General features: G+C 37.1%; 1 protein-coding gene across 3 annotated transcripts in view; it reads left to right on the forward strand.

Annotated features, from left to right (window-relative positions):
• Nucleotides 1–26,818, forward strand: part of ago4.S (argonaute 4, RISC catalytic component S homeolog) — a 46,031-nt gene extending 19,213 nt beyond the window's left edge. For 2 of the 3 annotated variants that reach the window (XM_041583982.1, XM_041583983.1), the window contains exons 6-18: nt 2,041–2,175; nt 2,310–2,397; nt 4,547–4,694; nt 7,261–7,380; nt 9,043–9,171; nt 13,987–14,120; nt 14,551–14,735; nt 16,046–16,205; nt 17,276–17,591; nt 18,431–18,565; nt 18,689–18,790; nt 19,316–19,515; nt 21,415–26,818. In XM_041583982.1, coding sequence (XP_041439916.1) covers nt 2,041–2,175; nt 2,310–2,397; nt 4,547–4,694; nt 7,261–7,380; nt 9,043–9,171; nt 13,987–14,120; nt 14,551–14,735; nt 16,046–16,205; nt 17,276–17,591; nt 18,431–18,565; nt 18,689–18,790; nt 19,316–19,515; nt 21,415–21,523 — 1,961 coding nt within the window. In that variant the 3' untranslated portion in view covers nt 21,524–26,818. Of the gene's footprint in view, nt 1–2,040; nt 2,176–2,309; nt 2,398–4,546; nt 4,695–7,260; nt 7,381–9,042; nt 9,172–13,986; nt 14,121–14,550; nt 14,736–16,045; nt 16,206–17,275; nt 17,592–18,430; nt 18,566–18,688; nt 18,807–19,315; nt 19,516–21,414 lie in introns of those variants that run through there. The other variant, XM_041583984.1, reaches the window with a different exon arrangement.
• Nucleotides 26,819–27,284: the final 466 nt, after the last annotated feature.

Below are 27,284 nucleotides of genomic sequence, written 5' to 3' on the forward strand. Positions count from 1 at the left end.
TGTTTTCTGTTTGTGCTTCTTCTTCTTCTTAAAAAAAAAATGTATTGTTTTTCTAAAATACTTGAGTTGTAATTACTTGATTTGGGGTATTAAGGCCTCTTCTTTCCCTGCCTTTGCAATATGGAGCAAATTGTTATTGTCATATGCGTTATAGCATTAAACAAATTAAATTTTATTTTAACAAAAACACACAGGACTATAAAAGAAAAAAGAAATATACAAAGCTTAATGGCATGCTTAGAGGAGGATTCTGGAAGTTGACCATGCTTATTTCTGTTGAGGTTGAGAAGTATGGAAAGTAGCTATAAAGACACATGGCTACATAAGAATAAAACATACTGGAACTTGGTGAATAGTCAGGGTAGGGGAAAGGAGAAAGCCATATGCGGCACCCAGGGTGTCCCAGGCAAAAAAGAGAAGTGGAAAAGGGGTTAAGAGAAGAGTCTATCTTAACAAAAAAAAATGAGAAAAGATGAGAAAATGGCACATTGTGTAAAAGTATGCTAAACAAATAAATGTCCAAATGTTAAGATGAGGTAGAGAGAAGTAAGAGGGAACAGAGAGGTGAAAGAGATGAAAAGCTGAAAAGCAGAAGGAAATAGAAAAGATGGATAAAGAAAACAAAGAGAAAAGGAACATATGATGTAATTGAAAAACAATTCATAAAAGGAAAAGGTAGATACATGGTTGCACAGTCAGTATCATTAAGAAACAACATTCCTGTCCACACATTGTGTCCCGGGGAAAGAATTTCCTTCACACTGGGCTGTGGAGAAACTTATCTGCAGCAGTTAAGTTGGTGGCTGACTACTTTCCAAAAATCCCTTTACCCCCCCCCCCCAAACTTTCGGTGCAGTGTTAAGAACTTCAGCTTAGATATTTTGATTTTGAAACTCTGAAGATGTAAGATTATTTATTTTAATATTGTACAAAAAAATAGGGGTATTTATATATGGAATTTCCACTGTGCTGTCCTGCTGTGAGTTCTGGGGTCTTTATACATGAAATTGCCACTGTGCCATTTTGCTCTGATTCTGGGGTTATTTGTACATGTTGTTACCACTGGGTCATTCTGCTATGAGCTCTGGGGTATTTATATATGGAATTGCCACTGTGCTGTCCTGCTGTGAGTTCTGGGAGAGTATTATACATGGAATTGACACTGCGGTCATCCTGCCTTTTGTTCTTGTGTATTATACATTGCAACTGTATTCATTCTGCTAAATGTTTTTGGATGTTATAAATTAAATTGCATCAGTGGCTTTTTTCTCAAAATGATGAGATTTGTGCTTTAGGAAGAGCTAAAATGGACTCTTGGCTATCTATATATTCTGTGTTTTTTCCAAAGTGGGCATGGTCTAAATTCAGCAGGAACAGCACTTAAGATTGCTCATAGCCTGTATAGAGAGAGACCATAAAACTAAAGCAGCATAGGTATTCCCCTGAACTATTTACCATAAAACAGGAAGGTTTGAGGGTAGTTCTTTACAGAACTATTGTTAACTGTACTGTGAACATGAATAAATGTGCTCTGTATACATAGTCTAAAGAAAATTAGAGGAACAATGGGCCAACTTGTCCCCAACCCCAAATGACAGCATTCATAGGACAGAGGGAAAGGCAGTTGGTATTTGCCACCCAGCCCTGGAACCTTGTGTAAGACCGCAAAACACCTTCTAGGGGGCCCCACCAAAATGGTTCCAATTGTGCCCCACAGTTGGTAAGACCAGCCCTGCCGCTTTGTCGCACAAGCTTATCTATTTTGGTCACTCCTGCAAGTTAATGTTTAAGCAATCAGGTTTTGCACAGTCCAATAGAAAAGTATACTTTTCAAGTATGGGTTTCAACCACTTTTCCATAAAAACAGTGAGCAAAACAAAAGCACCTTATACATGAATGTTTTTATAAAATGAGTGACAACTGGCAATCAAAGCATCCAAATGTAATCTATTCACACACCGATATATACTTTCTTTTATGCATAAAGAAAACAGTGATGCAAGTTATTATTGGTAACCGAATGCATTTGTTTTTATTTAGTTTCTGCAACCGCTTTTTACCGTGCTCAGCCGGTCATAGAATTTATGTGTGAAGTCCTAGATGTGCAGAATATCAATGAGCAAACCAAGCCTCTGACTGATTCACAGCGTGTCAAGTTCACCAAAGAAATAAGAGGTGATGGTTATTTTATACATTTTTAGCATTAATGTGGATTTATTTACAACATTCTTTAGTTGTGTTTACCACTTTCTCCACCCTTTCTATGTTCAGTCATCAATGTTATGTAAAATCAATATTTTATTTTTCAGGTCTGAAAGTTGAAGTGACACACTGTGGACAGATGAAAAGAAAATACAGGGTTTGCAATGTTACAAGAAGGCCAGCAAGCCACCAGACGTAAGATACTTTCCAATTTCCTTTAGTATTAAGGGGTTTCTGTACATGTCTTTATAAGCACTATTATTTGTGTCTTGGTTACAAGACGGGGTTATACTGACTTAATGGTTAATGCAGAATAATCACAGCAAACAACATCAAAATTATATTCTATTAAAGGAGAACTAAACCGCCCCCACACAGTGCCACACCAGAACAAGTTTCCCCTGTATATGCAGAACAGCATGTGGAGCACAGGGATGCCATGTTTGACAGCCTCTGCAGCTTCATTAATTGAGCACTGACACTTCAGCTTTTGGTGCGTGCACTATTGGAGCTGGAAAGCTCCATAAATTACTGAAAAGAAATAGGGTCCAGAAGATACCGCTAGGGAAGATGGTGCCCCTGAACTACACTATTCTGCATATACAGATCAGTTGTCGCCAGAGGCGACACCTATTCCAGTACAAAACCATAAGTAGGAATGCCAGATAGATGGGTGTTAAAATAGCTCCCAGTAGACTGCATGATTAAAAAAAAAATTATGTTAGAGAGGATTTCCATATAGAGGGTGCGTGGTGTGTAAAAATGAATATAGCAAAAAGAAAAATCAGGAGTTTGAAAAAAATAAATAAATAAATAAAAAAGAGGGTAATAAATTATGGTTTATTAAAGGGGTTGTTCACCTTTAAGATAACTTTTAGTATGATGTAGCGTGATATTCTGAGACAATTTGCAATTTGTTTTCATTTTTTATTCTTGAAGGTTTTTGTTATTTAGCTTTTTATTCAGCAGCTCTACAATTTGCATCTTAAGCAATCTGGTAACTAGGGTCCAAATTACCCTAGTAACCATGCATTGATTTGAATAAGTGACTGGAATATGAATAGGAGAGGCCTAAACCGAAGGATCAGTAATAAAAAGTAACAATACATTCGTAGCCTTACAGAGCATTTGTTTTTTAGAAGGGAGTCAGCGACGCCCATTTGAAAGCTGCAAAGATTCTGCAGAAAAAGGCAAATAGCTATCAAAAAAGAAATATCAATTGAGAAGTTGCTTAGAATTGGCTGTTCTATAACATAATAAAAGTTACCTTAAAGGCCAACCACCCCTTTAAGGGTTGAATAGTGAAATCTAATTTTCAATTTGTATTTTGGTGTCAAAATTCACACATCGAATTTTAATCCCCCAATTTGAATGTAACATTTATCACACCTCGACCATGAAAACCGTTCTAATTCGAATAATAGCCACCTAAAACCTGCCAAGTCAGTGGTCCATTGAACCATTTTGAATATGTTAATTGCCTTCCTGACAGTTTTTTTTTTTTTTTTTTTTTTTTTTGGAGGGATAACTCTATTGCAATTTAACTCAAATTTTCAGGTCAGGACTATTCAATCGAATATAAGACGTTCTAATTTTTCTTAAATAACCTCCCATTCGAGTTGTGAGTATATTCGAATTTACTGAGTAAAAAAAAATTCACATGAAACCGAAATTCGACCTTGATAAATCTGCCCAGTTATATGTTAGAAGGTAGGAATGTTGTTAAAATATTGAGAGACGTTTTCTCTCCTTATTTCATGTATGCGCTAGAGTACATGTGCACTTTATTGTGATGAAGTTGATGTTGGGTTTGAAAAAAAATAGTGCTCTTAAATCGATTTTTATATTTTTGTATCTTTGTGTGTTTTATAAATATTCTTAGGTATATGTTCCCTTGTTTTATTACCTTGCATAGTATAAAGTTAAATTATAAAATCAGGTTATGATATTGAAAGGCTTAAAATTGATCTGAATGGTTTTTAATTGTTCCATAATAAAATAGTTATTGATGTTTTGACAAGGTTACATTAGTAACCTTATGGATATACCGTATTAAATCATGTGATTAGGCAGAGAACCTCAGAATATGGGTTAAAAAAAACGCAGGGTATAAAAAAAAGATTTGCCCTAATACAACCATACCTCTTCTGATCAAGTGCCCAATGGCGCAAAATGCGTCAGGAGGGAGTGGCAGACATGAGGTATGCTATACATTTAATATAATACAATTTGATTCAATGCTTTGATGTTGCTTGCTGTTATTAATATGCACTAATAAATGCTTGAAGTGAGCTTAAATGTCCTATACAGTACTGCTCAAAAATAATTTATCCTTTATGTACAGGTTTCCTTTGCAGTTGGAGAATGGTCAAGCCATGGAGTGTACTGTTGCACAGTACTTTAAGCAGAAATATAGCTTACAGTTAAAATATCCCCATCTCCCTTGCCTACAAGTGGGACAGGAGCAGAAACACACATACCTACCACTTGAGGTAAGTGGCATACTGCAAATGTAGTAATTATTGCACATGCTGTTAAATAATCGCATATTTCTAATTATGCGTCAGCCGTAACCAAATATTAGTGTGCAGTTTTGTCTTGAACTGAAAAACTGCTTTATTTTTTTTTTTTTTTTTTTTTTTTATGGGTGCACACCATGCTCAAGTACTGGGTCAGTGTTCCTAGCTTCAGTCACAGGACTAGTCTTGTCCTACTGTATTACTGTGTACACACACACACTCACACACTTTAACAACCCAAGAAATTTACACATACAAAGAACTCCAAAAAAATGAATCCCTAAATTAAGTTACTGTATGTGAAGTCAAATGGCACAGAGGATTGTTGAACACATGAAGAAAAGGAGGAGCAAGGCATGCAAGCCAAGAAAACTGCTGAAATCTCTCGGTATTTAGAAAGCAATCCTGCCCATGTGCAAATTAATATCAGCGGGTTTAATCCTTGTTGAAATTGTCTGTTTTTCTACATTCACACTTGCATAAATTGGGTGCAGTATCAAAAATGTATTGTATGTTTGTAAAAAGATCAGCACACCATATTGTGAAAATCAGACCAGAATGCGGTGTTTGAGAATAAATGTTGGGTCTTTTTTTTTTTTTTTTATAACCAATATACTGATTTTATGTGAAAAAGGAAATCTATTTAGAAATGTGAATTATTTGATTAAAAATAAATGTAAGGGAGATGGCCTTTCTGTAATTTCACACTGTAATTTCATGGAATATAAGAAGTCATCTCATGGAAGTTACAAACTTGTTAAATATAATTGAAAATTCAGTACCGTTTGTGAAACACTTGGGTTACTTTTCACTATCTCCCTCTCAGCACGTTGCATTCAGGCTTTGTGTCAAGAGTTGGTTATTGTGAAACAGCTGTAATACATTCAAAGGAGTGCACTCCAATGTGTTTTGGCCTAACTGTTGCATGAAGAGAGATTGCTCAGAGGGCAAACTGAAGTTTAACTTGAAAATTACAGAAACAGTCTGAATTTTTAAATTCTTCGTATATATATATATTTTTTTTAAAAGAGGTTTCTAACACAAATTAAAAAAAAGGTCTTCTCCATGTCAACCCTAGGATCCAGTCTCCTGGGGGAGTACTCCTTTAACTGCAGGCCCCAAAAATATTATCGCACTGTAAATGCATATATTAGCAGTCTTAACGGCAACCACAGTGCCTCAAACATGTTTGCATTGTTATCAAACTGGCAGTTATGAAACGGAAACTGCAACACAGTTAAACATTATGTGAAAGGTTTAACATAAGTGAAAAAGGAAGTAAAGAGCAGCTTGCAAAGCCATCCCTCCACTCCCTGGCCCAAAAGTGCTGCAGTGCATAACATTTGTAATGTCAGTCTGTTCTCGTCACTGCTGCTGATGGTCTGTTTCCATTAAAGCAAATGACAGGCTGCATAGACAGATTTGAGTCTTTCACCAATTTTTAAACAAGCCACTTGTGCAACAGTTTAGGGTTTTCTTTGATGATATTATCAGTGAAAATTACTTTTAACTATTTTCTGTTTACCATTTTTCTAATATTGAAGTTTAAAGTTTAGTATTTCAACTTCTTATGTCTTTCTGAAGCTGCTCTGGGGGTGGGGTTGATACTTTCTTTCTTTGGCCCTGCTGAGCAGAATCCCTGATTTTCATTAAAGGTAACTGTTAGAATTGATACAATAGTTGCCAATATTCTACAGATGCTTAAATGCATCAACTAATTTAGCAAATGTAATCGTTCAAAATCTGCACCTGGATTACTGAGATGCCAGATTGAATCCAAAACCGGAACATAGGGGTTGTTCACAGTCCAAACACTTTTTCAGTTGAGTTGTTTTTCAGATTGTTCACCAGAAATAAATTCCTTTTTTCAGTTGCTTTTCATGTTTTATATTTGACTGTTTCTCCACAATTGAAGTTTATATTTGAATGTTCCTGTCTCTGGAGTTTGTTTGGCAATGCCGTAATCCAGGTTCAGATTCTGAACTGTTACAAAGTGCTACATTTGTATATATTTTACACAAGTATCATTATTAGATAGTTGCTAATATTACAAACTGCTGCATTTATGAAATTTAGGTATTCAGCTCATCAGGGCCAAACATAAGAAATGGTTCAACTACATATATTGATTTAAACCTATTGAAATCAGCGACTTCGCCCCCCCCCCCCCATATGTACATGTCATATACAAGACCTGACATTTAGATGCACAGCCAAGAGCAATAGGTGATTTGTGTTTGGCTGTATGAGATGCAAACTAACTGAAATCCACTTTTTACAGGACGAATAAAGGGTGTATCTGGTTAGTATTTTAAACCTAAAAATAGAATTCACAGAGGACAAAAATCAGGAAATATTTATAGTCAAAAATCCTAGAGAAGCACCCATTAAAATGAATTATAAATTTTTGGAACCACAAAACTGTAAAATGCCATAACGTAAAATTGAGGTCTTGTTATATTTTAATTTACACATTGGATATTCTTTGCTAAAAATAAAATGTTATTCTTAATGCATGTGTGCATTGCATTTCTTCTAGGTTTGTAATATTGTAGCTGGCCAGCGATGTATTAAGAAGCTGACCGACAATCAGACCTCCACTATGATCAAAGCTACAGCCCGATCTGCTCCAGACAGACAGGAGGAGATTAGCAGGCTGGTAGGTACTTAATATTCTATGCTTGTATACTATTACTCATGGCATTTGGTTCGTGACCGCATAGAATTTCCGCTGCTTCACCCTCTAAACTGCTGATATTTAGAACTGCATGGGGCAGACTGGTAGTGCTGACAAAATTAATAATGATAATAATGTTTGTGGTATTAGTTGATTTAGTAGTATAAAAATGCCATTATATTCCTCAGTGCTTTACAGAGATTAAACATCATCTTTGCCCCATGGAATGACCAATTGAAGGTCCATCGCCAGATTCATACATGGCATGGTCATTTTTATCAAGACTTTCAAAACAAACCTATCCACACTCACCATCTTGCAATTTTGCTGCAGTTGTAGTGTGTTATGTCTCTCACAGCCCTATCCAGTGTGTGAAAGTCCATGCAATAGAATAGCGGCAATGCCATCATCATTTTAATAAGGAATGGCATTTTTTTGTAAGTTACAATTGTAATTTCACTGCCAGCTTCTACAGTGATTTGTTTCTTTCAAGATATAATTTGCTATGTCTTCAAAGGAACACATTATCCCTTTTAAGATGGTTTGTAGATTTAATTTTAGTAGTAGGAGACTGAAATATTTTAAAGGAATTCTGTCATGGAAAAACAGATCCTCCAGCAGAATCTTTCATTGGAATCCATTTCCAGAGCAAACAGATTTTATTAAATATATTTTTTTTAATATTCAGCTTTGAAATCTGACATGGGCTAGGCATGTTTTCCCAGGTGCCCTCAGTTATGTGACTTCTACTCTGTTAAACTCTTTAATTATGCACTGCAAGTTGAAGAGATTTCCCTCACCTTCCTCCCCCCAGAAGCCCACCAGCAGAACAATGGGAAGGCAGCCAGCTAACTGCTCCCTGATGCCTGCATTGCTAGATTTGCTTCCGTGCCCCACCTAGTGGTAGATATGAGAGAAGCACTCGGTAGTAAAAATCCAAGTCTGGCTAACCCAAGTAGTGACTCCTTCAGTTACTTTGAGTATGAAAAACATCTTGTCTGAAAACAGTTGCATTCTGAAGCCTTGGATCTCTCTGAAAGCACATGAGATAACTGCCTACACACCAATATTAGAACAAAATACACTTTTATAGGTTCAATAATAAAATGTTAAATGGTAGAATTAATTGCTTGCAATGTACACAATATAATTTAGTAAGTAACACAAATAATACAAAAATGACCGAATCCATTTAGAGCGATTGTTCACCTAAGTTAACTATTACTCTTTAGTAAGATCCAAAAGATGACCTGTGCCGGTGACTTGTATTCCTTCACCATACTAAAAGTTATGTGAATAATCCTTTTAATTCTCTCGCTTTCCTGTTGCATAAACCCTCCTATTATGCTTACAGATAGGGAGGAGCTATTTCCTGATATAAAGAGGAAAATAGGTTGACCTGTCCTTTATAAATAATATCATTATGTTTACATCATGTCATTGCAAGCCATTTCACTTTTGTTGTTTTTCTTCATGTCCTCAGAAATGAAAGCTGCCAATTGAAGCAGTGATGCCCAGTGGCGTAGACTGTGGCAGGGCCTGGGCTACATTAGTTAACTACTAATAGCCAATAAATCAAAGGTTCCACATGATACCGTTCTTAAAATAAGGTGAGGCTAACTCTGCCTACTTATGTTTTCCTAGGTGAAGAGTAACAGCATGGTTGGTGGACCAGATCCTTACCTTAAGGAGTTTGGTATTGTTGTTCATAATGAAATGACAGACCTTACAGGCAGAGTGTTACCAGCACCGATGCTTCAGTATGGAGGACGGGTGAGTGCATGAGGCTGTTTTAAACTGTAACAGCATTTGAATGATTTAAACACATATATTTGTCAGCAACCCTTCTTTTTTTTTTTTTCTTCCTTAATTTTTGACATTTTCAAGGTTGTGGTATAATTTTTGTTAATAAAGTCTATATCTTAACAAATCATACAGAAGCGAACAATGAAACATCTTAAATGCAACACTGTATTGTGTCAAACAGGGTAGTTGTAATTAAACTATTTCAAGGCATGACTAATTACCATTTATCATAGTGATACTGAAAACGCTGGTTGAGCAGGTTGAAACCAGAATGAAAAGAGGAGACCGCTCTTCATAAAATTATATTGAAAGCAGTGTGTTCATTGAGTGGTCTGGCCATCTGTAGTTGAGCCATGTCTGCCAGATTTTTAAGAATTTGGCGTGAGTGTTGGACAGAAAGCTAGCAATCTTTTCATTTGTCATTTTGCTTAAAAGCAAGGAAGAGCTTTAGCAATTTGTTTAGTCGCTAAGAAAATGACCGTAAGCAATTTATGCTTTAGTTTTGTAAAGCCTTCGCATTTTCTATTTCGTAAGGCAGACAGTGGGTCACATTTTGTTAATATGAAGTATAGAAAAAATATTGTATACTCTGGCCCAGATGCAAACTACTATCAGGCATGTATACCAAATATGATACATAGAACTGGTTTGGGTACACCCCCAAAGCAGCTAGTGTGTGCTGTCATTATACTTTTAGCAATACTCTCTGGAGTGAAGTACCATTCGATTATAACTTTGTAAGATGGCTCTCATAATACTGTATTTATGTATTAACAGAACTTTATTATATCCCGACAAGTATTCAAGTGTTCTCTTGATTGAGATATTTTAAGGGTAAAGTATAGTGATCATGCATTTGCACTGGGATTGGTGAACACCAACTTTCCAAGAAGAAATTATCTTCAGCTTTCTTCCAATAATTTAAAGACCTTGCATAATGTATTAACTGGGAGGCCCTAAATCTTTCTGACTTTCTGCAACAGTGACATTGTTCAAACTTGGTTTTGTAGAAGTGGAGCTGCTGGTGAAACAATCGGTCGTATTGTCTAGGAAGGGTGTAGGATGGGGATAAATATAACGAGTTATAAAACTGCAAATTTATGGACAATTTTTTGAGGGTTACTAATGAGGTGTTCATTCGCTTGTTTAAGGGGATATGTTGCTACAGGGTGGGGGTAGATTTCTCAGTCTCAGTTGGCTAACATTTTGCTTGAATTGGCGTTAGAATAAAACCTTTGTTGGGACCAGCGAAACGGCTTAACAACTTTGTATGTGAGAGAGAAATTAAGTTCAAATTGGGTACAGTTTTTCATTCCTTAGATCAGCAGTGTGACAACCCGCATATAGCTCTATCAAGTTTCAGGGACAGATTATCAATAAGTGCACTGCTCTGTTTTTTACTTCAGCATCCTAGCTGGATAAATTTGCCCCTGATAATGGCCTTGTCTGTTTCCCATAATCTAGTCACCTGTGAAATGAAACCCACGTTATCTTCAAAATATTGCTCCAGGGTTGTTGCTATATTTTACTCAATTGTGGGAATCATTAATAATTAATCATTGAGTTTTCACCTAAACCTGCAAGATCATCAGACACATTAAAGGAAGCATTAAAGGGGAATGATCTGACCATGGGACATTAAAAAGCTTTACCTCGCCCAATTGTGGTGTAAGTTCCTGTGAGATAAAAAAAAAATATTGGTCTATTTGTTGGTACGTCCTATGCGCGTAAGAATGAGTATACTTTTTAATATAAGGGTTTGTTCCTCTCCAAGCGTCTGCTAATGAATGGGAGCTAATCAACTGACGAGTAGGGTATGTATTTGAGTATCTGCTGCACTTATGACTTATAGGTAACACTTTTGCACTGATTCACATACATTACACCTATTACACTCCTCATTTAGCTCTTCCTTTTTCATCTCTTCTCTACATCTATACCCACACCTGTACTTATACTTATATTCACACACATACACACAAGTGTGCACCTATATATATATATATATATATATATATATATATATATATATATATATATATATATATATATATATATATATATATATATATATATATATATATATATATATATATATATATATATACACTTTACTTTGCCTTCATTATAGTCCCTTCACAGTCACATTTGTTTTTTAAAAATGGGCGTTGGTTTGGGCAGTCTCCCTTTCAAAAGCCGCATATGCAGATGGTGGGGGAGGATCTAGTCCACAGATTGAAACCAAGCTTTTATATTTTGATCACAGGTAGACAAGTTAGGGACCGCCGTATGGGGTTTACCTTGACGTGGTATGGCGGCTTATCAATTTTATGATCATAACTTTGTAACAAAAAACCCTGTTTTTCTTTTTATAGACAGGGGATTGTATTTAAATATGTTTTTATATGGACTTAGGAGTGCACCCACAACCCTCCTTTTTTGTATTTGAAACGGCAGTAGTAGAATCAGCAACCCTTCTTTTAACATTTGGTGATGCATTACTGATCTCCATGTAAGGAACAGTTAGCCTGAAATTTAATAACTAAAGGAAATAAGATTAGCCAAAAAGGTCGATATGAGAGATATGCAAGAGATATAGCAACAAAAATAACAATTCCATATTCTCACATATTTTCATTGCTCATAGTGGAAAAGCATAGGGGCTATACATTCTTAAAATAAAGGTGGCCATACACATACATATCCGCCCGATATGCCAAAATTGAAGTGGGCGATATCACCTAATCCGATCGTGGGACCTAGGGCCCAACAATCTGATCATCATGTATGGAATACAGACGATTTTTAACTCTTCCCGATAGACATTTGGCCGACTTTCGGCTTGATATCAATCGGGGAAGCCTGCCGGAGGGCCCCACACACAGGCCAATAAGCTGCCGACTTGGTCTGTTTGCAGTTTTTATCTGCCCGTGTATGGCCAGCTTAAGAGTCAGAAAGTTAGGAGCAGAATGTAAGACAAAAAAAATAAAGGGACATGTAACTGCGAAATATAGATATGGGACCTGTTATCCAGCATGCTCAGTACCTGAGGTTTTCCAGATAATAGATCTTTCTGTAATTTGGATCTTCATACCTTAAATCTACTAGAAAAGCACTTAAACATGATTTAATCCCAATACATTGGCTCTACTTTCAATAAGGATTAATTATATCTTAGTTTGGATCAAGTACAAGGTATGGTTTTATTAGTACAAAGAAAAAGGAAATATTTTTTTTTAAAAGTTGGATTATTTGGATAAAATGGAGTCTATGGGAGATGGCCATTCCATAATTTGGAGCTTTCTGGATAGCAGGTTTCCGAATAACTGATCCCATACCTGTTTAAATGAAACCTGCATTTCTTTGCATTTAAAAATGTAGACGTAAATGTATACATTTATTTCCTCTTTGTTTTCCACATCCTCTGAAGGTTCTGCTTGGTTTGCAATTCCAGTCTTGCCTAAACTACTATTATTGTGGGTGGTCAGAATCTTTCACTTTTCATATCCCTGCAGTAGTTTAGTTCAGTGATTCCCAACCAGTGGCTCGTGAGCAAAATGTTGCTCACCAACCCCAAGGATGTTGCTCTCCGTGGCCTCCAAGCAGACTTGGAGGCAAGTTTTGGTTACATAAAAACCAGGTGTACTGCCAAACAGTCTCCTGTAGGCTGACAGTCCACATATGGATATCAAAAGATCAATTAAAGCACACATTTCATGCTTGTGTTGCTCCCAACTCTTTTCTGAATGTTGCTCATGGGTAAAAAAAAAGGTTGGGGATCCCTGGTTGAGGGTATTGTCAAAAACAAGAAAGGCTGTAGCCTAGTGGTGAAGAAAGGATGGTTTTCTTTATTTGTATACATTTAAAAGGTATAAACAGAAGAAGTACTTGTTACTGCCTAGCATGTGAGTTACTGGGTAGGTTTAAAAATCTATAGGGTCACATAGGGGACATTCATCCACCAGGTCTCTCTACACCTGGTTTGTACCAGAACTTTCCAAATCCGACGAACAAGTTGTTTGGCAAACTCACCAAAATAGAAGATGGTTATCTATACCTGGCTTTAGGCCAGTGGCACACGGGGCTGTGCCTCCGCTTTCTCCACCTGTTTTCTCCTCTCCCTTGTGTATCTGCACTGACAGACATGGAGTTTTCCATTTTGTGCTATGTATCTGCACACAGCCTGATGCCATGCCTGTCTGTACAGAATACATGAAGTATGAGATTGAAGCACATTGGCTTTTCTCCACCAGTGGAGAAATGCCAAAGGAACAGCGCTGTGCTCTTAGCCTTGGTTTTAGAAGACATTGACAATTGAAGTTCTAAATACAAAAAAACGTGCAATTTATAGATGGGGTCCAATAAAACTTTTTGGTGTTTTTACAGGGTTGCCATCAGAAATCACAAGGCCCCATCCATTATTATGTGGTGTAATCAAAAAACACATTGTTGGACAGGGGCCCTAACTTTATTAGATTAGCCGCTGTCTGTGATCTGCAGACTTGAAGGGAGGGAAGGAGGTTGTGTGCCTGCATTGTTGCCTTGATTTTTTCCTTGAGTGAAGTTTCAACTTCCCCTTTAGCCTAACCAATCCGCATGCGTCATTACCGGGACTTCATTAACAAATGAGCATGCAGAAAGCTGTTAGAGAAAAGAAGATGCAGGCACCCTCCCTTCCAAAGTCTGCAGCTCACTCACAGCAGGGGCTTAGCTAAGCTAAGTGTAGAATCGTATAATCATGGTGTAGAGGTCAATGAATTGTTTCTGTTTTGTTTTCTCTAGAATAAAACTGTGGCCACCCCAAACCAGGGTGTTTGGGACATGAGAGGAAAGCAGTTCTACGCTGGTATTGAGATCAAAGTTTGGGCTGTTGCTTGTTTTGCACCACAGAAGCAATGCCGAGAAGACTTGTTAAAGTGAGTGCTGCATTGATTACAATGTCACATGAAATGGATAGATTATTTCATTTGTAAAAAGAAAAACTTACACTCGCACACCCTGGCCGTCCAGAATCAAACGAATCCCAGGTGCTCGATGATAGAGGAATTGGGCAACCTCAAAAGCAACGTAGACACAGAAAACACCGGCACAACGTGGGTACTACTAGCAGGTTTAACCTTGTTCATTTATTGCGGATGCAACGTTTCGGGGCGTGACCCCTTTCTCAAGCATGACACCATTTTTGGGCTGCATAGAGTTGGCAGTGGTGCTTACCTCACAAAAGCAGCCACCTGCTTAGATGCACTAATTTGAGATTTGAACCAGGATTTGCATGTTTTTTTTTTCTTTACAGAAATTGTCTTAAGCTACTTACTAGCATGTAATATTTTTTTTCTTTGAAAACAGGAGTTTCACTGATCAGTTAAGAAAGATCTCAAAAGATGCAGGGATGCCCATTCAAGGTCAGCCTTGCTTCTGTAAATATGCTCAAGGTGCTGACAGCGTGGAGCCAATGTTCAAACATCTAAAGTTGACATATGTTGGTCTTCAACTTATCGTTGTGATTTTGCCTGGCAAGACCCCGGTTTATGGTAAGATAATTGGGCAAGTACTTTTTTGAAGGCCAAGGGTGTCAGCTACCCTTACTGTTTATATGTTCTCTATGTACTTCTGTGCTAATATCACAAAATCTGCTAAAAACAAAGTGTATGTAAATTGCTAAGCGAAGCACCCAAGGAAGATTATGGTAATGTCTCTTTTGGCTAGATCCCTCTTTAAAATGAAGACATTTTATCTACATTTACAGTATATGAACTGTCCAGTACCTGCAAATAAGGGTTATCTTGGCAGCAACATGTTTAATTCATATGAAAAGGACAAATTCTTATATAGTTATATTAGAGCTTCTGTATAAACAGATGTTACCAGTGGATGTTAGCAATACAATGTATTTAAAGTGCATATAAGCAAGCATAAATGTCTAATCTGCCCCTGCATTACTTCTGCTAAAATGTTATATTAAATAATTGTAACTATAATTTAAATTTGAAAACATTATTAGACTTTCAGTTGGGTATGAAATAGCATGAGATGCTAATTAATCTCTATTATATTTCTCATAATTATTTATTAGGATCTGTTTATAATATGGGGTGGCCAGCGTGTTTATGGGCAGTACCAAATTGCACATGGAGTTTAAAAATACTTTTAAGGTATCTTGATTACTGTGTGCTAGTTCTAATGATTAATACCATGAACGGACAGAATTTAAAACTTAATGACTGTCATTTTGAGATTAATGACTATTAAATGAAGCAAATGGGAAAAAATGTACTCATGGCTGTGTAATTGTTTTTTTGCATATGTATTAGGGATGCACCGAATCCAGGATTTGGTTTGGGATTTAGCCAGGATTTGGCTTTTTTCAGCAGGATTCTGATTCGGCCTAATCCTTCTGGCAGGCTGAACTGAATATGAATCCTAATTTGCATATGCAAATTAGGGCAGGGAGGGAAATTGTGACTTTTTGTCACAAAACAAGGAAGTAAAAAATGTTTCCCCTTCCCAACCCTAATATGCATATGCAAATTAGGATTCGGTTCAGTATTCGGCCAAATCTTTCGCAAAGGATTTGGGGGTTCGGCCGAATCCAAAATAGTGGATTCGGTGCATCCCTAATATGTATTTTATATTCAAGTTGGGATGCATGGAATCCAAAATTCAGTTCAGTATTCTGCAGAATCTTACAACTTTTCATGTGACTTAAAAGCTCTGCTTGACCGATTTTTAAATGCAACAGAATCCAAAAATGATGGGTTCAGCACATCGCCAATTGCAACTTAAAAGTGTAGTATTAAGAGAAATTTATGGTTTTGGATTTTTTTTTTTTTTTTACTTACAGCGGAGGTGAAACGAGTAGGGGATACACTACTTGGTATGGCCACCCAGTGTGTTCAAGTGAAAAATGTAGTCAAGACGTCTCCTCAGACTCTATCAAACCTCTGCCTGAAAATCAATGCCAAGCTAGGGGGAATTAATAATGTGCTGGTGCCTCACCAAAGGTAAGACTATAAAAAAAAACCATTTGTAACCTTCTCAAATGAATAGTCTTGTCATATAAGGGTCTTAGCTATGTGTCTACTATCTATTTATGACGGTTTTTCTGTTGAAGTTTAATAGGCTCAAGGTACATGGGTTTTTGGGATGGACGTGGCTTCTTTTTAGGAAGGAAGGTAGTCCATACTTAGGGAATTTTTTATCATATTCAGGGTCACACTAATATTGGCACATTACCTTCAACCAATGGAAGTAGGAAAACAAAATGTATCTAGCTAGAGAACCCAAAACAGATAGTGTTTCAGCCAGTATGGGGAGCAGCAAAGCTTTTGAATAGAGAGGCCTTTTGCAAAGGGAATTAGCCCTCCCTTGACCATACATTGATCTTTCATAATTTAATGTTTAATCAGCTCTCAATCTGTTTATTGGTGACCAACATTAACTTTACTTTTGTTTGCACTGCTAAAACATTTTTCATTCATCTAACATAATGCATCATCTGAAATTATTTTCAGACTGCTGTCTTTCTAATGTGGTCTTAATATTTGGTCAAATCCTATAAGAACTATTTCCAACACTTTAATTTGTGTTTACTTAAATTATCTTCAGATTGTTTTGTACTTTTTTGTACTTTGTATTATTGTACTTAAAGGGGTGGTTCACCTTTAAGGTAACTTTTAGTATAATATATATATATATATATATATATATATATATATAATATATATAATATAATATAATATAATATAATATAATATAATATAATATAATATAATATAATATAATATAATATAATATAATATAATATAATATAATATATATATATATAATCTGTCAGGATATGCAGTGCTTTAATCAATGCATGGTTGCTTGAGTAATTTGGACCCTAGCTACCAGATTGCTTAAAATGCAAATTGAAGCGCTGCTGAATAAAAAGCTAAATAACTTAAAAACCTTAAATAATAAGAAAAATGAAAACCAATTGCAAATTGTCATTTTAATCTCTAAGTCATACTAAAAGTTATCTGAAAGGTGAACAACCTCTTTAAATGTTTTTTTTTTTTTTTTACTGCAGACCTTCAGTGTTTCAGCAGCCGGTTATATTTTTGGGAGCTGATGTAACACACCCCCCTGCTGGGGATGGCAAGAAACCTTCCATTGCTGCTGTAGTGGGCAGTATGGATGGACATCCGAGCCGCTACTGTGCCACTGTGCGTGTTCAGACCTCACGCCAAGAGACAACCCAAGAGTTGCTGTACAGCCAGGAAGTTATTCAAGATCTTTGCAACATGGTTCGGGAACTGCTTATTCAGTTTTACAAGTCAACCCGCTTCAAACCAACAAGAATAATCTACTATAGAGGAGGTGTTTCTGAAGGTCAAATGAAACAGGTGAGATTCTGTACTGATGTTTGCAACATTCTGGTGCTAATTCCTATAATTCATTTGTATTGAAAAATGCTAGGGATGCACTGAATGCAGGATTTGGTTCAGTATTAGAATGATTTCTCATGCCTGGCTGAACCAAATGCTTCAAATCACATGACTTTTCATCACACTAACAAGGAAATGTAAACATATTAACCACACACAGTGATCATTTCTCCCCCCCCCCCAGCACCTAATTTTTTTAAATATGCAAATCCGTTCAGTAGTTGGACGAATCTTCATGCCTGGCTGAACCGAATGGAACACACAGCCCAGCCTTTTACTTTGAAGGGAAAATATAAAAGTAGTCATACACTAAAACATCCGCTTGTTTGGCGAGGTCGACAAAGAGCGGATCTTTCCCCGATATGCCCACCAATATCAGGGCAATATAGGGTTGATCTAAACATTCAGCCCTAGGGCCGGACATTCGGATTACAATGAACCGAATGGTCACCGACTGGGTGAGGACCGCATCAACTAAATGATGTGGTCCTCGATCGCCAGAAAAATCAAACCTCCCCTATTGATATCCATCTAAGACCCGTCGAAAGCCCCCATACATTGGCAGAAAAGCTGCCAAATCGGTCTTAAGGTGTATGGCCACCTTAACCCCTTTTTGACTTGAGCTCATTCAGTTGGAATTGTGTAGAAACACTGGGACTTTGTCCCTCTGATTTGCAAAGAATTGATGCAGCAGATGGACTTAAAGTCCAAGATGTGACATTCCAATCTAAAATCTTTCTTATAAAATTTAAAAAAAAAAAACTTTATTTATGACCTTTTTTTCTAACCCCATTCAGGTAGCATGGCCAGAGCTTATGGCAATTCGAAAGGCCTGCATAAGCTTGGAAGAGGATTACAGGCCTGGAATTACCTACATTGTTGTACAAAAGAGGCATCATACAAGGCTTTTTTGTGCTGATAAAACAGAAAGGGTAAGTCACTGTTAATTCTAAATATGTATTCTGAACTGAAGTCTATATCAATCGATCTATAAATTTGTTTTTTCTTGCCTAAAATCCTATTTTTCCTAATGCAAACTCATACATTTCTTGTAGGTTGGAAAGAGTGGCAATGTGCCAGCAGGAACTACAGTGGACAGCACAATAACACATCCGTCAGAGTTTGATTTCTATCTCTGTAGTCATGCTGGGATCCAGGTACTGGAAATACATGGTAACAAGCTGCAATACTATCTGTCTCGGCTTTAAGGAATTGTTCAGTATAAAATAACTGGGTAAATAGTCTGTGAAAAATAAAAAAATGTTTCTAAAATAGTTAGGCATAAATGTAATGTATGAAGGCTGAAATATAACTGAAATATCAAACTAGAGAGCTGCTGAATAAATACGGTCAGTCTTTTGAGATCTCGACAGAGGTCAAAATGCCCCCAATAGATAATTTGTCACTGATAACCAACTAACAGCAGTAGGAAATAACAAAGACTTTGAGTAGCACATATTCAATTTCACATGAACGCTGTAAGTTGGGAAATTAATTAACTAGCTCTATTTTCCCCGAGAGCAATGTGGCAGTCAAATCTCCCTGTGTGCTACTGGTCTGACTGTTTTGAGTAACTGTGGCATCCACTGAATGCTGTATAGCTCAGCTGTATTTAACAGCTTTGTACTGGTACAATTAATTAATATTGGTTTACATTTTGAAAGAATTCTCTTTACTTCTAGGGAACAAGTCGTCCGTCTCATTACCAGGTTCTATGGGATGACAACTGCTTCACTGCTGATGAGCTCCAGCTACTTACCTATCAGCTGTGTCACACATATGTGCGTTGCACACGATCTGTTTCCATCCCTGCTCCTGCCTACTATGCTCGACTGGTTGCATTCAGAGCAAGGTATCATCTTGTGGATAAGGATCATGACAGGTACGGCTCTTATTCTCTGTTGGAATTAACGATGTCCTGTACATGTATGTAGATAAATTAATATCTGTGCTTCTCCCTCATCTTGGCTGTACTAGAGAAAATTATAAGATGAGGATGAGATATATTGTGCATCTTCAAAGGCATGGGCTATCACATGGGCATGGGCAGGCACAATATCTGGAAATGTAAATTACTGCATTTCAAGCTTAAAGGGGAACTCCGGCATCCAAACCAAAATTTGATAAAGAGGCCCACATAACAAACAAACACCTAATATACCCATCACAGTTACCTGTTTCTTTAAAAAGTATGCATAAATGTCCCTTTCTATGCTGAAATCCAGCTGTTTACCAGTTCTCTTTCTGCATCATTTGAAATCCTGGCAGGGAAGGAGGGACTAACGACTGATGTTACAAATTGTAACAACTTCTCCACAGCTTACAGACAGCGTACAAGAACTACATAACCCACAATGCATTGCATTATGATGTTCCGTTCCTTATTGAAATCTTGTGTGCAGGGAATTTTGGGGTTTGGAGGATGCAGGCTGAGGACAAATGGCTGTTGATACAAACGAACAGTAGTCAGTCAGCTCAGAAAATTAGTCAGACAGATCAGCAGGGGGCTAGGTTTAGGGAACTGTTCCAAACCATTACAAATCATGAAAAGTCTGCATATTTTTTAATCGATGTATTTTGCAAAGTTGTTAGAAATTGTTTACTTTTCAAAAAGCTTATGTTTGTGTGGAGTTCTCCTTTAATATTCACTTTGATATATTTATCTGCAGCACCTGTGGAATGTTATCAACTATAGTATCCATCAGTTTACTTTAAAGGAGAACTAAACCCTAAACATGCATATGCCTAAGAATCCCATATTTTATATACTGAACTTATTGAACCAGCCTTAAGTTTCAGCTTCTCAATAGCATCAATGATCCAGGACTTCAAACTTGTCACAGGGAGTCACTATCTTTTTAAGTTTTTGCAACACTCACATGCTCAGTGGGCTCTGAGCAGCTGTTAGGGGTTGTCGCAAATTACCAAGCAGAAAATGATTTGTCTGTAATATAAGCGGATGCTTCAAGGCTGATTATTAAATTCTGATGCTAGTTGTATTGGTTTCTGTGCTGCCATGTAGTAATTATATGTATTAATTACTAATGTCTTATAGTGTAACATTTATATTCTATGTGTACTGTATATTGTGAATGGGTCCCTAAGCTCAGTAAGTAACTTCAGCATAGAACAAGTGCAGTGAATCAGCAGAAAAGAAGATGGGGAGTTACTGGGGCAGTTTTTACTGCTAAAGGGCTGTGGTTCCCTTAGGCTGGTACAGAAGCCCAAAACATAATGTATGCAATTTCTAGCCTACCCCTTCTGTTCAGCTTTTCTTTAGGGCTATTCCACATGGGGAGATAGGCACGCGTTTGCGGTTGCGGCGACAAAGCGCCGCGCCAGTCGCCGCGACCGGCGCAGGCGACAGTTTTGTATGGGCGCCTATGTAAAAACGCCTGTGCTAACCACACGAGGCGATGCGCTTTTCAACAGTCGCTGAAAAAGCCTGGCGAGGCATTTTCAGGCGACTGTTGAAAAGCGCATCGCCTCGTGTGGTTAGCACAGGCGTTTTTACATAGGCGCCCATACAAAACTGTCGCCTGCGCCGGTCGCGGCGACTGGCGCGGCGCTTTGTCGCCGCGACCGCAAACGCGTGCCTATCTCCCCGTGTGGACTAGCCCTTAATGAAGCTCATGGCCAAAATGTCTCTTCATTCTGTATGTAATAAGTATGTGTTTTTTTTTTTAATTGTACAGTGCTAAATTTTATTTTAAATAAAATCTTGTGAATAGTCTTGCCTTATATGTGACCTTGGATGAATGTTTCTTTTTTTTTCTTACAGTGCTGAAGGAAGTCATGTATCTGGTCAGAGCAATGGTCGAGATCCTCAGGCTCTGGCCAAAGCTGTTCAGATTCACCACGACACACAACACACAATGTACTTTGCCTGACAGCACAGTGAGAACTGGCACAAACTCTCCTCATACTTCTTTTCCAAGCCCTGAAATCTTCTGTTCAGCAGGCTTCCCTGTAATTTTCAGGGCCAATTCTGTCTCTTGGCTTCCCACCAGCACATTTTGGACTTTTTGCACTGAATCTCTTTATGATGGCATTTGAATGGAGGAAAGATGCAGACATTTTTATTTAGTTATATCAAAAAACTTATGGATTGTCTTCTGATGCATTGGACTGAATATTTACCTCAAGCTCAAAAGATATCTGAACATTTTACTCCAAGCAACTCTTTTTGTGTTAATTGTTTTAATTTGCAAGCCAGCATTTCTCCATCCTTGGTTGTAACAAAAATGTACGTGCTTTTTGTCTCCACATGCTGCTTTGCGACTGTACTTAAATGGAAAAGTGTATCTGAGTGGGGCCATAGACTCGCTATATGAGGTTTAGTCCTTACTGTAAAATACCTTCTTAATGTTTTTACAGGTAATGCCGTCTGTCAGGTTCTTAACCATTGCAAACTTGTACTTTTTATGAGTGTAGGCTGCAAATCTATTGCACTATATTGCATATTAATTAAGGTAAGTTTTTATTTCTGTATAAAATGAATGTGTAATATTAAGATTTAATATAAGGGCCATGTGGCGAGCACTGCCATATAACTTTTCACATGCAGATTGCCATTATTCTTCCTTTCCCAGGCACTTTTGCTTCCCAGGAAAACAATATGATAGTATTTTGCCAGCACACACACAGACGCCTGTGTCGATGCTGCTGCAGTTTAAGTTTTTACACTCGGAGGGATGGGGTGTGGGGTACAATTTTATGGCAATAAAGCATTTTAGTATCTAACATGATTTCAGCATCCTCCTGGATTTTGGGTGTTGTATGGTGTAGATGTTTTCTCCTTTCAGCAAATTTGTGGGGAATATAATTTTCAAAATCACTTTCTCACAACTATGGTTTTCTGTTAATGAATTTTTTCTATCAAATGGAGATTGTTACTTCCAGTAAAGCCTATGAACTCTAGACAATTCTAGAACCCATGGCATAGAATTATTCATTGCCAGCAGGGCAGGCCCTGCATGTGCAAAGAATTCAACTCCATCACTGGGAGAGATTTAGGCAGCTTTGGGCCAGCTGAGACTACACAATTTATACCAGCATTTTATATTCGTGTTGGTCCTCTGAACGCAAGTGTGTGTTCTTATAATCAGCATGTACATAATTTTCCTATTATACCTTTACTTAGTATCATTTTTATGAATGAAAACCGACCGAATTACATATGCTCTTTGCTATCCTTCTTGCTCTCTCTCAAATCTAAAAGGTACTTCAAACTTTTACAGTGCTCTACTACCTGCAGACATGCAGGTTTTTTTTGATGTGGCAACTCCATTAATTTCAACAAGCCCTGTCTTTTTTTTTTTCTTCTTTTGTATACCTCAGTTGCATTCACTGTTTTTCTGCTCTGATTATCCGTATTCTTACAGCATGACAACAGGATTGACCAGCGGTTTCTTTTTCTTTACTTCTCTCCATATTTACAAAAACACAGAATATACCTCACTGGGACAGTAGAAGTTGTGAACGGGAGGGTTATTGTGCTGCTTTGGGCTTTATTGCTGCTTGGTAACCCACTTTAGTGCCAGGCCTCCTGAAAGTGCTATGGTAGTAATCTTTTGTATGTAATATGTTTGCAGCTTGATGAGAATCTCTGTATGACCTTGATAGCTTTGCAGTGTTGATTGGTGATGATTTATTCAGCAGTTCAATTCACCAAGATTATAGCTGGTCATACACAAAAAGCTTTCCACAGACCACTATAAACATATAGTAAATGCACACTAAATTTTTTATATGGTGCATGCCTTAGTTGGTCCACTGTAATTATTTGTATATTATCTAATTAGACTGATCATAAATTGATTGGGCCACATTAGAAGAGCAGCCGGATATAATCTCTGATTTGCTGATGCATACAACAGCCAGGCTTTCTATTCTCAGTGACCACCGATCACACCCAAATGAAATTGTTGGATGTAGTCATTCAGAGGATTTCTAGAGTAACTGCCCAGTTTGGTTTAAAGTGATGATTGTTAGACCTGATACATTATGATTAGATTAATAATAATTTTACCACAGGGAAGCTCTTTGGCAACCTTGGCTGAGGCTTTCTCCCTCTTGAAACTGTTTCTCAGTCCTGGCATTAAGTGAGTGATGTTTCTAGGAGTTGTCATTCACAAAATATGGAGGTGTAGGGTTCACATATTTAAACGACTATGTTTAGTGCTACATTGCAGTAATTGTCACTAGGCTACTGCATCAAGTTGCGCACCATTTACTAGTGAAGGTTTGGTTTAGAAACCCAGTTAGGCTTAAACCCCACTCTTAACTAGCAAGACTGAGCATTTATTTTATGTGACAGACAATGACTGATATTAGTAGATTGCCTATATAATACAGTGCAAACTAGTACTAAAACATCCAAAATTAATATTAACATGAATTTGCAGTCATTTCTGTCTTAATCCAAGTATAAAATGTTAATACTAATGACATATTGAAGGTCAGTGAAAGAATAATAATGCAGACCTTTTACCAGTACTATTTGTGCAATATGTAAATAAAAACTTGTATGCATTGCTTAATCCAGAGTCATCGCAAATAACTGTAAACTGCAGAAGGCTATTGCTTTTCACCCCTCACTACATAATTGTAAACTGCAGAAGGCTACTGCTTTACACCCGCACCACAAATAGTGTTTTTAGCCACTCTGGGTTAGCTGCGATCATCAACAGTGTTTTCTATTTACAGATTTCTAGGCTTGCAGAATAAGCAACAAACCATAACCGTGCCATGAGCTTCAGTATGCAGCCAACTTTATTGCAGTGTCTAGCTTTGGCCACTTGACTCTTAAAAGGGTCTTGTATATAGATATAAAACTGAGCCAGGATACCTACAGTGGAGGAGAGCTGTACAGTTTGGCAAGTATGATTTTGTCCTTCTTAAGACTCCAATATCAGATGCATTTGTTTTCTTTTTATTTGTTTGAGTTCTGGTAAATTGAGGCTAAAGGGACATGAGTGGGCAGGAGGGAAGGTAAGCATTAAGTTGACGTGGGGGTATGTGTTTTGTAAATTTTAAAACACTGTACAGTTTGTATTGCAGCAATTCTATTGTGAACTGGTTTGACTTTTTTTTTTCTTTCCTAGTAAATAGCAGGGGTGTGCATGGATTACTGTTTTGGGGAAAATTTATACTGTACCAGTTGAGGTTTGAGTAGCTGTTGCAGATTTTAGTTTTTCTCTCATTAAACTTTTTAAAGGGAATCTGTCTTGCCGTGAATGTTTAGGATTTTTTTCCCCCTAAATGTATGTGTTTTTCTAATCTGTATTTTTCCATTCTTACTGGCAGTTGTTTGTTTTTCTGGGTTCTTGAATTATTTCTGAGTTCTCAATGCGGTCTCTAGACTTGTCCAGTTACAACCTTTTCCTATACCCAGTCAACCCATGACTTGTGTGTAAAAGTATAAAGGGAAAAAAATGTAATGCAAGTATCTGCTTGAAAATGGCCCATTATTAGAACTCTGTATACCATACTGTGTAATGGAGGTACATGTGACATGGCTACAAAGTATGCATAATTACAGATTGTTTAAATGTTAATCCTGCAGGCTTTTTGTGCTATTGTTTTCATGGTAAGGGGCATCCTACTTCCAGGACTGTTTTAAAGAAAGCATTAAATGTTTCGAATGATGGATTCCCTTTAAACTGATCTTAATTATATCTAGGTAGACTGCAGACTGCTGAAAACTGCAATGGAAGGATAATCTGTGGTTTCCCGAGATTGGTGGCAGTGGTGATAGTCCAGAATTTGTGTTGGACTTGCCTTCAGATAATTGTATCAAGGTGAAGAGAGACTTGTAGCAATGCTCATAAGAGTGTTTTTGGTGCATTAAACCAGCACTTTGGCATAACCTATGAATGCAACAGCCTGCCTGTCTAGGGGTTTATTTGCAGAGTGGTCTCAAGGTAGGTTTAGTCTATGTAGATAGTTGTAGCATAAGCATTTTAACTCTTAACACTTGCGCTAATGACAATCTTACAAATTACATTGTCACAGAACTGACCATTTTTTACTGTCCGAATCTTACTTGTAACTGATTCTCGCCAATTTTAATATTTTGTTAGAAAGGAACATGCTTTTTATTATCTTTCAGATTTGCAGTTGTGTGACTTTGCAGTGGGTCACTTAGTACTTCAGTCTGTATTCTTTTCCTCTCCTAGGAATGGCTTGCTCTTACATGAAATAATGGTAGAATGTCTGTCAAATGTTGTATACTTTCTGCTTTACAGGTCCCATGGTTCTGGTTTTCATAAATTGAGAAGCACTTTTTCCTTATTTATTTTGTTTGTTTTTGTTTTTTTGCCATGGACTGCTTTCCTTGCCAAGCACATATAATATATCTTGTTGACAAGGCAGTTAGTTGATCTACCAACAATGAATGTTTTCCCATTCCAGTCCATACTATGGGAAAAGCATGTTGTCTTGCAGTGTGTTGTCCATCAGTGAGAAATGACTGACTGGGCAGAAAGGGGGTAATGAAATCATCAATACTCTTCAGAGATGGTATTTAACGGGAGTGACCTGGACACATCAATTATATTTTTAAGGTTACTCACCCATTTTATTAGGAAGTACTATCCAAAATACTAGATTATGCATATGTGAAATTACATTTACAGTAGTGTCCCTTTATGAGGGCTAATTCCCCTACGCTGACTCTTATTTGTTAGCAATTATGTAGCCAAATGCAGGCTTGCTTGAAAAGGGACACCACCTGCTTTCTTTGAGGGCATTTTAAAAAATTTCAAGCTTGTTTTTGCGTAATTTATGACCTGTGTGACATTTGAAAAGTTTACTATTATAACATTTTTTTTAAATTCCCCCTAGCAAATGAGTATAAAGTACGTTTCCTTATTTCTTATAGTATTTCTTTCTTTGTCTAGAAGTGGGGATTCCTTGTATAAACTTTGCAATTATTGAATTTTTGATGTACATTTCTTTTGGTTTCTATATTGTCAATAGATGTTTAAATCGTGTTATATGAAATTTTCAGTGGATGTATGTCTATAGCAATACGAGGTAATTTTTTTTAAAGCTATTTAAGGATGGTTTAGCAGCCCCTATTGCTAGACTTGAGATGCTGGCTGTGTAATTTTTTAACTTTGCAGGGATATAATTTGTTTTATGTGTCTAAAATAAAATATAAAGGCAGTATGCCAAATAAATTGTGTTTTTTTGGTTTTTCTTTTTGCGTCTGTGAAATTTGAGAGGTTAGAGGGGAAAAATCTACCAGTACATTTTATATTTTGAAACCATTTAAAGGGTAAAGAAATTAAAAATATCCATATTGCAGGGATTTCAAAAAAAGGCTTTCCAGAGTGCATAGATCCATACCTACATTTTTAAAACCGTTTCTGATATAAAGCAGTCTGTGAGACCCATACATGGGCTAATAAGCTGCCTACACTGAAAAGATTTGGAGATGTCCTCTATCATCCCATGTATGGTCACCTTAAGTTGCCAACTGTTAGTTTTATTGTCAGTTCAGGGATTGTTAACCTATGGATTGGAATCCAAAAATAGTCTGTTTAGAGTGGGTCTCTGTGTTCTCCTAAATACATTTAAAGGTATAGTAACACCAAAAAAATTAAAGTGCTTTAACGTAATGAACATAAATTGTATTGTGCTGCA

This window comes from Xenopus laevis, chromosome 2S (genome assembly GCF_017654675.1).
Source record: "Xenopus laevis strain J_2021 chromosome 2S, Xenopus_laevis_v10.1, whole genome shotgun sequence".
NCBI lineage: Eukaryota > Metazoa > Chordata > Amphibia > Anura > Pipidae > Xenopus > Xenopus laevis.